General features: G+C 54.2%; 1 protein-coding gene across 1 annotated transcript; it reads left to right on the top strand.

The window, feature by feature from the left end:
- Positions 1-1,256: 1,256 nt before the first annotated feature.
- On the top strand, positions 1,257-13,036 carry SLC15A3 (solute carrier family 15 member 3). Its single transcript, XM_032790500.2, has 8 exons — positions 1,257-1,904; positions 3,397-3,680; positions 3,781-3,946; positions 5,865-5,960; positions 7,056-7,224; positions 7,437-7,595; positions 8,011-8,169; positions 8,557-13,036. The coding sequence occupies exons 1-8, from the start codon at positions 1,341-1,343 to the stop codon at positions 8,706-8,708; spliced, it is 1,749 nt and encodes a 582-aa protein (XP_032646391.1). The 5' UTR covers positions 1,257-1,340; the 3' UTR covers positions 8,709-13,036.
- The last annotated feature ends 45 nt before the right edge of the window (positions 13,037-13,081 follow it).

Genomic DNA, 13,081 nt, shown 5'->3' with positions numbered 1-13,081 from the left:
GTCTGGTCCTAGGCTTGGACTTCTATGAGAGGAAGGAGGTAGGAAAGGCCCTTTCTGAAGAGCCATACAATCTGCAAACCCCATGCGGGCAGAAGGGAGGAAAAGGGTTTTGTGGGAGCTGGAAGGCCAGGCTACATACTGCCAGGCTTTGGGCAACGACACCTACCCTGTCTTCTCACACCAGGATGGGGCCATGCAGCATTCAGGGCGGAAGCCCCATTGCAAAAGGCTCGTCTGCAGCTCCATCGCCACCTAGGTGTAATGGACCTGCGGATGGAGCTGAAGGTCCCCTCGGGGCTGAAAATCTATGGATCGGCTTGTCACCTATTCTCTGGCCCCTCCCCCAGGGCTCTCCAGAACTCCTAGGAGACAACTGGGAGTGACTCAGGATGGTTATTAGTTAGATCTCTCTCATCAGGAGTCCATTGTTTGCACATAACTCAGTCTTGTGCAGGAGCTATTAGAACGAACTATTGCTTCCTGTTTGGCTGCATTTCCTTTGCTACAGGAGGGTTTCTTTGTTTTTTTGTAAAAGGAGTTTAACATCTCCGCTGCGATAAGCTATTCATTTCAAGTTTGGGATGGGAGACCCCGTCCTCTTGACAGTCTCCCACCAGCGCTTCCACCCCTCTTGGCTTTAAGCAAGCCAGCTGCTCTTGGGGGCAGTGGGGCCTAGTGGAAAGAGCACTGGACTGGGACTCATGAAAGATGGGGTCTATTCCCAGCTCTGCCACTAGCCTGCAGGGTGACCTTGGGCAAGTCACTTTGCCCATATCTGCCTCAGTTTCTCACTCTGGTGCTAATGATAGTGAGTGCCTTTGTAAAGAACGTTGAGATTCCCTGACTGAAAGGGCTAGGCATGATTATTAGGCAGAGGGAATCATCTTGGGAGAAGACTGGAGTGGGGGAAAGGCGAGTGAAGGGAAAGTTTGGGGAAGGGCTGGAAGCGTGTAAAAGGGTGTCACTCATGGGGAGAGGGCGGGGCACCGATTCCCTGAGAAAGGGGAACCTATGGAATGGAAGTTTCATTTCTGGGAAGGGAGATGTCATATGATGTCTCCATTCAGCGGAGAAATGGGGAAGTGGGAGCTGGCCTGAGAGATCAGAGAAAACACGCCCAGGAAGGGTGAGACAGAGTCTGCGAGAGCAAGAGACAGAGCAGGGAAGGCAGAGGCAGCCAGAGCTATAGGCAGCCAGAGACTGAGAGGGGAGGACGGCCAGACAGAGCGTGGGAAGGGAAGGCTCAGGACAGACGGAGCATCAGGGCAGACAGACAGAGCACAGGCTGAGAAGGCCAGGGGGAGCAGGAAGACCCGCGCAGTGCCCAGGCAGGGCGGTGCATGGCCCGGGATGGTACCAGAGGGGAGCGCCGGCCCCTGCTGGGGCAGGAAGAGGCCCCAGCTGGGGGCTTATGGGATGCCTTCGAGGGCCGGAAGGCGGCCTGCGCGGCCGTGCTGCTGGTGGAGATCCTGGAACGGGCGGCTTTCTTCGGCATCGTCTCCAATCTTGTCCTCTACCTCAACAGCAGCAACTTCAATTGGGGGGGGCCGCAGGCCTCGCGGGCTGCCCTGCTCTTCCTGGGCGCCTCCTACCTGCTCTCACCCGTCGGGGGCTGGCTGGCTGACGTCTACCTGGGCCGCTACTGGACCATCACGCTAAGCTTCCTGCTCTACCTGGTGTCGGCCTGCCTGCTGCCCGCCACGGCCTCGTTCAATGGGCGACTCTTTCTGTGTGGGGACATGCCGGTCTACCAGCTGCAGCATCCCTGCCAGAACCAGAGTGGGGAGTGCCAGCAGTCAGCACCCGGCCACTACTGCGCCCCTCTGATGTACACTGGCCTGCTGCTGCTGGCGCTGGGCATCAGCTCCGTCAAGGCCAACCTCACCCCCTTCGGCGCCGACCAGGTAACAAGCACACCTTTCCCCTCCATCTCCTCAGGGTCAGCAACCTGGAGAGCAATACGTCCAGCACACCAAGGGTTACACACACACATACCCCCCCCCAAAGAGATTCCCCTGGGCAGGACCTTCACCCCAGCTGGTGCCAAAGGTTTAATGTTGCACAGACATGCATGAGCACGCATGTGCATACACATAGGCAATGCATACAATGTGCGTGCACAATCACGCACAATGCATGAAATGTGCACCTGTGCACACACAGGCAATTCATGCAACATGCACGTGCACATACAGAGGCAGAGGCAATGCATGCAGCATGTGCGTGCACACACACACACACACAATGCATGCAGACACACACAAGTTTGCACACATGAATACCCATGCACACAGGCACACACATGCAAATACATCTGGCACACTCCTGCACACACACAGAAGCAAAAGCATATCCACGCAAGCAGCCATGCAGACAAGGGCACATGTCCCACCCACGAGCTTGCACACGTGTGAGAACACATTTACACGAACATGCACAAGCACACAGATATGGAAATGCAGGCACAAACAAGTCCACCTGTGTGCATGCACAGATTAACGCTTGCACACATGCATGCGGAGGGTTGGGGGGGCTTTCCCTATCATGTTGTGGGAGAGGGGGCTGTTTCTCTTCCCCACTCAGCAGATGTTGGGGTAAAGTCTCCTCTCTACCATCCCAGACCCCAGGAACAAGCCAGAGTTTCCAGGCTGGGCTGGGGGCAGGGAGAACGTCCCTGAGTCAGGATAATCTCATCTCCCAGACCACAAGGGGTTAATCCTCCCTGTCACCCCCCCACCCCCATTAGGGGAGGTGAGGGGTCTAACTAGGGGAAGGGGATTGTTTCTCTGATCCATAGGAAACGGGGGTGGGGAGTTAACCTCTTATGGGCTGTAGGGGGAGACTGTCTAGACCCCTTTAGGGGGCTGCCTCCCACCTCTCCTTCCCTTTGGGGAGCCAGGCAGAGCCTTGGCCAGGCAGGGGGGCCCAAGGGGTGCTGTTGCAAAGGGGCACCCTGATTGGGTGGGTAGGAGAGAGGATGGGAAGGGCTGGGGAACGGAGGGAGCAGGAGGTCAGGAAAGGGAGAGAGGATAGGAAGGAGGGAGGCTGGATCTAGGTTAAGGAGCGGGAGGGAGGGGAGATGAGTCCCTACCTCCGTGTTTGTGGCTTAGTTTTGGCCTGGCGCTCCCTGCAGGTGAAAGTCTCTAGGGTGGGCAGGGTGATGGTAAGAGTCCCCTGCCTGGCCAAGGGTCTGCCTGGCTCCCCAAAGGGCAGGAGAAATGGGAGGCAGCCCCCGCCAGGGATCTAGAAATTCTCTTCCCACAGCCCATAAAGGGTTAACCCCCCTCATTTCCTTTGGGACCCCCTCTTCCCACAGTGGGGACAGGGGATGAGGCCCTGACATGATGCAGCGGAGCACAGCCTGGCTTACGCCATCCTGCCTTGCGCTCCCTGCAGGTGACGGACCGTGGCCGCGATGCCACACGGCGCTTCTTCAACTGGTTCTACTGGAGCATTAACATCGGGGCGGTGATCTCACTGCTCGTGGTGGCCTTCATCCAGCAAAATGTCAACTTCCTCATTGGCTACACCATCCCTGCGGCCTGCGTGACCCTGGCCCTACTTGTCTTCCTCCTGGCTGCCCCCACCTTCATCACTAAGCCCCCCTCGGGCAGCCAGGTCTCTGCCATGCTCAGGCTGGCCTTCCAGGGCAGCTGCTGCAGCCGAGTGCGCCGTATCAGGTAGGGTTGGTGCTGGTGGAGCCCAGCTGCCCCCATCCACTTTGGGGCCATGCCCATGCTGGCCTCCTCAAGCCATCTGTGGTCTCCCCTTTCGCTGCAGGCCGGGTGCTCTCCAATCAGAAGCCCAGGGCGCAGATCCTCTCCCTGATGGCAAATCTCAGCCCCGGATTCCTTCGCCCGAGGAGGATCTTGCCAACTTCCAGGTGATGGCCAAGATCCTGCCAGTGCTACTGACCTTTATTCCCTACTGGATGGTCTATTTCCAGGTAGGGAGCTAGCGGAGCAGCAGCACCGGGAATGCTGATGCATAGAAAGGGTTGGCAGTGGGGTCAGCGTCGAGCCATCCTCATGGAGCTTGAAGCTGAGGATCAATACCATCAATGCTTGTGAGACCCTCAGATCCTAGGGTAGTGGGGGCTGCAAACAGGAGTGCTGCCTCCAGAGTGCTCCCTCGTGGCTAGGGGCAGCTCTGCCTCAGTGCCCCTGAAATAATTAACAAAGGCTTCCTCCAAGTTTTTACCTCCCCTCTCCCCCCCCAGCCCCCGCGTCTGGCTTCATCACATGAGCAGCGCAGAACAATCAATCAAGTCCATCTGCACAAGAGCTCCTCAGCTCTGGCATCTGCTGCCAATCTCATTGGTCCGAGTCTTCAGCCAGCAGCTATTCCCACCCTTCCCAAGCCCAAGATCGGTGCCAGGACTCTCCCTGAGTTGTCCCCTCTCGGGCTCCGAGAGGCCAGCGGCTCATCTGCCTATCTCAGAAGTGGGCAGATTACAGCTTGGGGGCTGCATCTGGCTCTTCAGATGTTTTAATCCAGTCCTCGAGCTCCCGCTGGGGAGCAGGGTCCAGGGCTTGCCCCACTCTGGTGCTCCAGCCAGGGAGTGAGGTTGGGGGCTTGCCCCACTGTGTGTGTGCTGTGGCTCCACACACCTCCCGTAAGTAGTGGCATGTCCCCTCTCCAGCTCCAACATGTAGGGGCAGCCAGGGAGCTCCGCATGCTGCTCCTGTCCCAAGCGACACCCCCACATCTCCCATTGGTTGGGAACCAAGGCCAATGGGAGCTGCAGAGACGGTGCCTGCGGACTGGGCAGCGCACAGAGCTGTTTGGCCATGTCTCCATAGGAGCCAGAGGCAGGACAAGCCCCTGCTTCCAGGAGCTGCTTGAGGTAAGCATTGCCCAAAGCCTACACCCCTGACCCCCTCCCATGCCCCATCCATCTGCCCCAGCACTGATCCCCCTCCCATCCTCTGAACACCTCGGTCCCAGCCTCCTGCATTCCCAACCCCTCATACCCAGCCACACCCCAGATCCCACAACCCCAGCCAGAGCCCTCACCGCCCCCCGCACCCTAAACCCTCTACTTCAGCCTGGAGCCCCCTCCTGCACCCTGAACTCCTCATTTCTGGCCCCACCCCAGAGCCTGCACCCCCAGCTGGAGCCCTCATCCCCTCCCGCACCCCAACCCCAATTTCGTGAGCATTCATGGCCCTCCATACAATTTCCATACCCAGATGTGGCCCTCGGGCCAAAAAGTTTGCCCCCTCTGCCCTATCTTCTGCTCTCCTGGCCCGCCCCTGTTAGCTCAGCTGCCTTCTTCCTCCCCCCACCCGCAAGTCCTCTGTCTTGTGACTCCCAGAGGAGTCACATGGCCCAGCTTCACTCTCCCCACCTGAACCATGTCCCAGGTGGGGCTGAGACCCATTTCTCCTTAAAGGGCCAGCCACCTGGAACAGGGACCATGTCCATTCCTTTGAAAGATTTCTTCCTCATTTCCTTCCTCTTTGGTTCACCAATTCTAAAGAATGATAGTCACTGGCTGCTGGTAGGACCCATTAACCCTCTCTTGGGGGCCACCCCCACACTGCTTCCCCACTCCTAGCATAGCAGTTTCCTGGGGTAGGGTGCTGGGGGTGTGTGTCAGCCCATCCCCTCCTGCTGGGTGTGTCTGTCCTACCTCAGTGGGATAGGAGCCGAGTTCAGTTCCCATGGGGGCCAGGGCATGCAGTGGGGATGGCAGACAATGACCCCAACTCAAGGGGGCAGAGGAGGGACAATGCCCCTGGCAGGGTGGGGCAGGGCTGAGTGACATCACTGGAGTGGATGATGATGTCCCAAGAGGGGTGACGGGGGGAGGGATGGCCCATGGGTCTGAGCCCCACATTGATCTCCCTATTACATTCCAGATGCAGTCAACCTACTATCTGCAAGGCCTGCACCTCTTCATCCCCAACATCTTCCAGCACAACAGCACGGGCAGTGACATGGGCAGCAGCTACATGGTGAGGGGCTGTGGCATGCAGTGGAGATGGCAGACAAAGGCATCAACTCAGGATCTGAGTGACATTGCTGGGGTTGCTGATGACACCCCAAGAGGAGGTGATGGGGAGAGGGCTGGCGCCAGGCAAAGGGAAGAGACCATCTTGAGCAGCGCAGGTGAATCTTGCTGCCCATTCGAGTAGGGTGACATTCCCAGCCTGGACAGGGAGACGGGTCCAGGATATCATCTGCCCCTGACAGCACAATCCCTCCTTTGTGAGAGGCCCAGCATGAGCAACATGTGATGCTGGTTGTGGTCACCAGCCAGGCTGGAGATAGAACAGAAACTGTCCCAGCTGCTTCCGCTTCTCCGCAGGCCCCAGGCAGCTGGAGGGGAGCAGAGTACCAGGAACAATTTGTGTAGTAGGGCTGCAGAGAGCCATTGAACCAAAGTGTAAACCCTGTATACGATGGAAACCTTTTCCAGCCAGAGGGTGCAGCAGCATCCTCAGCACCCCTAGTTCCAGCACCTATGGTGGGGAGGGGATGGGGAAGCAGGGCGGGAGAGTCAGGGCTGGGAGAGGTAGGAGATGCAGAATAAGGGTTTTCAGTTGCTGTAGAGTTATTTCTCAAGGGAATGCCTGGTTCTGCTAGCCCAAGGACTGGTTCTGACCCAGTTCTCTCGCCTTAGATCCCCAGTGCCTGGTTCTGTTAGCCCAGGTGCTGGTTCTGACCCAGTTCTCTCACCATAGATCCCCAGTGCCTGGTTCTGTTAGCCCAGGTGCTGGTTCTGACCCAGTTCTCTCACCTTAGATCCCCAGTGCCTGGTTCTGTTAGCCCAGGTGCTGGTTCTGACCCAGTTCTCTCGCCTTAGATCCCCAGTGCCTGGTTCTGTTAGCCCAGGTGCTGGTTCTGACCCAGTTCTCTCACCTTAGATCCCCAGTGCCTGGTTCTGTTAGCCCAGGTGCTGGTTCTGACCCAGTTCTCTCACCTTAGATCCCCAGTGCCTGGTTCTGTTAGCCCAGATGCTGGTTCTGAACCAGTTCTCTCACCGTAGATCCTCAGTGCCTGGTTCTGTTAGCCCAAGGGCTAGATCTGACCCAGCTCTCTCTCCCTAGTTCCCTGATGCCTGGCTCCTGTTAGCCAATGTGGTGGTCCTGCTGGTTCTGGTCCCGCTGAAGGATCGAGTCATTGACCCATTCCTGGTGAGACGGAAGCTGCTGCCCTCGGCGCTGAAGAGGATGGCTCTGGGCATGTTCTTTGGCCTCGCCTCTATCATTGTGGCAGGTAATGCCTGATGGCCAGGGCTGGTGGGTGGGAGGCTACTGCCCAATGCCAGGGCTGGAGCTGACCAGCATTGAGGGGGGATCCGAGGATGGCTGATAGACTCTCCCTGCCCTGAAATCAAGGGCCGATGGGGCCTTGCTCAGATGGGGCTGACCCCTTCTGAGCGTGTGTGGGGGAATGCCATGTTGATCCATCCTGCCCCTCCTCGGCAGGCACCCTGGAGACCAAGAGGCTGCAGTATGTGAAGAACAACCAGACCATCTTGCAGCACATAGGACAGGATGTGTACTCTGCTGCCACACTGCCCATCTGGTGGCAGATTCCCCAGTACCTTCTCATCGGCATCAGTGAAATCTTTGCCAGCATTCCAGGTAACTGTGCTGGGTTTGTGCAGTGCCTAGCGCGTTGGGGTCCAATAACAATAAGGCAGCATGGGTGAGATGTGAAACGCCAGGTGCTGGGGCTAGACTGAGCACGTGGAACGGGTCTGACTAACAACCCCTAGCACCATGCTGGGTGGGGCCGAAGAACAGCAAATACAGCTGTATCTAGGAAGGTGGTGATTGCCTCTGATTTCATGAAGCTAAGCAATGCAAGACTTGGTCTATAGGTAAACGAGTGACTGATAGGTTCAAGGCAAGTGCTTGGGTTGGGGCTGCCAGCTCATCAATCAGCTGGGATGGTAGCAAACAGCATATTGTTTGATCCCATCACCTGGTGGCTGGAAGCAGTGTTTGTTTGCGGTAGTATTACTGAGGTCCCTCAGAGCTCTCTGCTCTCCCCTAGGGCTGGAATTTGCCTACTCAGAGGCCCCCAAGTCCATGCAGGGAGCCATCATGGGGCTCTTTTTCTTTATTTCTGGCGTGGGCTCGCTCCTGGGCTCTGGGCTGCTGACTCTTCTCTCCGTGCCGGAGCATGGCTGGATGCACTGCCCCAAGGACTATGGTGAGTGAGGGGCCCAGGGGCGAATACAAAGCAGAAGGGAGAGAGGCAGCCCCTCAGCAGAGCTAGGAGTGGGAAATGTATCCCTGGGGCCGACAAGGGGTGCTCAAGGCAGGTTGGAAGATAGATCTATTCTCCACTCTCAGGCCTCATCATCCCACTGCCAGCAGGGGGAGCTCTCCATGGAGGGGGTTCTGCTGACAGTGCCAAGAGGGACAGGTCCCTGGGGCTGGGAATGTGGTGGAAGATGGTGTCTACTTGGTGCTGGGTTAAGCTAACTGTGTAGGGAGAAACGTGCCCTGGGCTAGGGTTGCTGCAGGGGGTAGAGGTGGAGGGGTCTGCCTGGTACCAGCAGGGGGTGGTCTGACAGCTCACCCCTTGTTTCCCCAGGGAACATTAACAATTGCCACATGGACTATTACTTTTTCCTCCTGGCTGGGATCCAGACTGTGACCTGCATGCTCTTCATCTGGATCTCTGGCCGCTATGAGAGGCAGCAGCAGCCCAACTGCTGTGCCTGCGTCGGCCGCGAAGGGGACTGAGGGGACTGTGCCCCCCTCCAGCTGCCCCTTTCTGCTCAGTGACTTGCCTGGCTCGGGCTGGTGGATGGAACTGCTCCCATGCAGGACAGCTGGGTCAGCAAACCTCCCCGGAGAAGTGCGAGGAGGGATGCCCCTAGTAGGGCACCAGGGACTCTCACCCATAAGGCACCCACAAGAGGCAGGGACAGACTCAAGGGAGAGGGGGACGCCCTAAGGGGCAGAGCATCCTCATGGCTCACTTGGGGGCTTGCTCTTTCTCCTTGTCAGACACACTTGGGAAACATTGTCCTGCCTCCTTGGCTACCCCCAGGCTCTAAGATCCACCCTCCAATACCCAGAATTCCTAAGGATGCTCTCTCTTGCCTGGGTTTTGCTATTCAGCAGGGTCCTGATATGGCCGATCTCCTGGGACAGGCACCAGTAAGGAGTTAAATCAACAGGCAGAAGGCACTGGAAATGAGGGGTTGGGAGGCTGATTCCCCGAGCCCAGGAGAGGGTGGAACATTTGCCCCATCCTATGCAAGGGAAAAATCTCCTTCTCAACCCCTGCTAATGTCAGGGCTCAACTGGGCAAAGGCTGGATACAATCTCAGAGTGGCAGACCTGCTGGCACCACTGGTGGATGGGACCTCAGAACTGACATGACCCGTGTTACTCCGCATAATGCTAAATGGGCTCTGACGGGGAGAGGCCAGCGGTGGTGGCTTGTGCCTGGCTGTTCTCTGGGGGTTGGTCCAAGTGGAGGTGTTTGTAAAGATGGAATTTTAGAGTGGGGGGGCTTTAATTTATTCGGGGGGGGGTGTTGTTGGATAAAGGTGCTCCAAGCCACCAGCATGCAGTAGAAAAGACAGAGGGGTGAATGCAGTGGCCTTTAAGTGCCCAGCCGGCATCTATGATTTTATGACAAGTGAAAATAATGCAGGGAAAAGCACAGCAGATCTCAAAGCAAAAACGTGTTCGTGTAAAAAACAATACTCCAATGAAAAGAGATTTCTGTAAACGAACAAGACTTGCCCCTGGAGCCTTTGCAACCCAAACACTGCGGGAGAATCTGAAACGGAATGGACTTTTATCAATGATGGGGATTGCATTTCACAGCAAGGGTCCATTTCCAAAAAGTCTATAAAGGGTTGATACGTGATGGCTGGCTATTCTAAACAGGTTAAAGACATGACCAGTGTGTGCCAGAGCTGCTCTCATGAGCACATCAGCAGAAGGTACTACAGCTGGTTAAATGGTTAGTAAGATTATTATGAGTACTACTGTGTGTCTCCTCACCTCACCTTCATCCAACTCAAAGACAACAGACAGCTGGAGGAACACCAGGAAACAATGAGGCAGTATTGCTCAGTGGTCTCAGTGCACCAGTTGGCAAATTTGTGGCAGGCATCCTGGCAAAGCAGAGTTTGAAAGGAGGATAATGCAGATGGTTATGACAAGTAGCAGCCTGGGAGAGAGCACAAAGGTGCTTGTTTGAAAACTGACCAACTGGGCGCTTTCTGCTGGCACCACTGGCAAAGCAGCATGGGACAGAATGGACGAATGATCTATAACAGATTAATGGGGCAGTCAATTAATTGCAATTAACTCAAGCGGATTAACTCAAAACAAATTAACTCAATTTAAGAAAATGTGATTCATCACAATTTTAAATCACATTGTTAAACAATAACAGAATACCCGTTTAAATTATAAATATTTTGGGATGTTTTTCTACATTTTCAAATATCTTGATTTCAGTTGCAACACAGACTACAAAGTGTACAGTGCTCTCTTTAGATTTTTTGATCTTTTTTTACTGTGCAAATATTTTTAAACAAATAGTATTTTTCAATTCACCTCATACAAGTACTGTAGCGCAATCTCTTCATTGTGAAAGTGCAATTTACAAATATAGATTTTTTGTTACATAACGACACTCAAAAACAAAACAATGTAAAACTTTAGCACCTACAAGTCCACTCAGTCCTACTTCTTGTTCAGCCAATTGTTCAAACAAGTGTGTTTACATTTATGGGAGATAATGCTGCCCTCTTCTTATTTACAGTATCACCTGAAAATGAGAACAGATGTTCGCATGGCATTTTTGTACTGACATTACAGGATATTTATGTGCCAGATCTCCTAAACATTTGTATGCCCTTTCATGCTTTAGCCACCATTCCAGAGAACATGCTTCCAAGACTGACTGGACTTGTAGGCTCTAAAGTTTTACATTGTTATATTTTTGAGTGCAGTTATGTACAAAAAATAAATAATTCTACATTTGTAAGTTGCACTGTCAAAGAGATTGCACCACAGTACTTGTATGAGGTGAATTGAAATACAATTTCTTTTATCTTTTTTACTGTGCAGATGTATGTAATCAAAAATAATAATCTAAAGTGAGCACTGCACACTTTGTATTCTGTGTCCACTGGCACCTTAAAGACTAACAGATTTATTTGGGCATAAGCTTTCATGGATAAAAAACCCACTTCTTCAGATGCATGGAGTGAAAATGCATCACTCATGCATCTGAAGAAGTGGGGTGGGATAGCTCAGTGGTTTGAGCATTGGCCTGCTAAATCCAGGATTGTGAGCTCAATCCTTGAGGGGGTGATTTGGGGCAAAAAATCTGTTTGGGGATTAGCCCTACTTTGAGCAGGGGGTTGGACTAGATGACTTCCTGAGGTCTCTTCCAACCCTGATATTCTATGATTCGGAGATGCTGCCCTTGAGGTGCATGTCATCAAAGGCCTCTGCAGTGGCAGGGAATTGAAGTGAGATCTGTATATCCAGCTAATTCTGCCCACAGACCTCACCAGGAACTGAAACTGCTAGATTTCAAACAACTCTACTTTCCACCTCGCTGACAGACCTGCTGTTTTCCGAGGGAACCTAAGGTCTCAACAACCTAACCTCTCAGCAGAGTCAAGCTGAGGGCTTACAGGAAGAGGAAGGTGAAAAGCTCCCAAGGTCTCTGCCAAGCTGAGTGGGGAGCAAATTCCTGTCCGTGAAGAGAAGTTTTCAGATCCCTATTTTACGATGGTGATCTGGGGCACAGAGATTAAACTACCCCCCCCTCCCCTGAACATTTATGCATAGGGTGCACAAAGTTAAGCATGGGCATTTGCATGAGTAGGACTTTCCCAAGGTCAACGCTGGAGCCTGTGGCTGGGCTAGAAACTAAACTCATCTCTGAGTGCCAACTCCTAGCCCATCCTTCTTCCTTGTCTAGTTTCGCTGTCCAAGCTGAAATGCAAACAGACAAGCAGCAACGGGGAACAAAAGAATCCATCTGATCCTCCAAATTCTTTCAGCATCCTAAAACCACAGCAAGTCAAAAGGTGGCAGCCTCCCTTTAAGCCAAGCTCCCAACCCACAGCAACACTGGGCTGGGCACACTTTGGAACCAACTGGCCATCTCTCCCATTTGGGATCCTCCGCATTTGCAGGTTTGAAACCATTGACAATTCCCGCGTGAGATGCCTCTTCTGCAGGCCCAGCGAGGGAGCCATGCACCTGCTTTCCTTGGCAATGGAAAATCTAATTCTAATCGATCTGATGGTCTGTGGGCCGGGTTGTCAAACAGGCTGAAGCTGCTGGCAGTGGGGAGGGCAGGCTGGGACAGCAAGGAGAGGGGAGCCCTGCTGCCTGGCTCAGGTCCCAAGGGTAACTTTTCCTTTTAGATAAGGCTGCTCTTAAGAGGCCCGTTCTCACCGTGCGGCTGTGTGGGCTATGAATCAAGTGCGCGCATGTTCCTGCTGACCTCACACGCAGCATGTTTCTCTTCATGGAGACACCTCTTTGAGCCTCCAGCATGGGGCTGCTGTTAAGACACTGTCATGCTCCCTGTATTCTTGGGCTGTGCCTGCCCCGGGACAGGTTAGAGCAGCCCCAGGGCTGCTCTGATTCATGAGCTGCTTCCTGTGGCAAGCAGATAACAGCCACAGTGAATGCAATTCAGCTACGCCTCCGATCCACCTCATTTGCTGGGGGCTGGTAGCTAGGCCCTTCTCCCAATTCTTTACCAGCTGGGAAGGCCCCTCAGTGCAGGGGGTATTCCCAAGGGGCCATCCCGCATTCCCCTCTATAGTCCAGTGGAAGAATGGCCTACGGTGGCAGATGGGGGCTGAGAATGAGGCCGAGAGACTGGAGAAGTTTGATAGCAGCAGGAGCCTGCAGCTGCTCATCTCCTCCTTCCACCCAGGGGGTGCTCTGAGTATAAAGGCAGGGAAGGATGGAAAGGTTCCTTCCCCCACCCCATTCGCACAGGGGCTGGGTATTTGTTTTTAAATACTTTATTTTTGTAACAACATAAGAATTAAAAATCTTCCATAAATAAAGGACCCGTCATGGCAGCCTCCTGATGCTACAGGTATAAAATGCCA

The sequence above is a fragment of the Chelonoidis abingdonii genome, chromosome 4 (assembly GCF_003597395.2).
Source record: "Chelonoidis abingdonii isolate Lonesome George chromosome 4, CheloAbing_2.0, whole genome shotgun sequence".
In the NCBI taxonomy this organism is placed as follows: Eukaryota; Metazoa; Chordata; order Testudines; family Testudinidae; genus Chelonoidis; species Chelonoidis abingdonii.
This window is presented reverse-complemented; position numbering and strand designations above follow the sequence as displayed.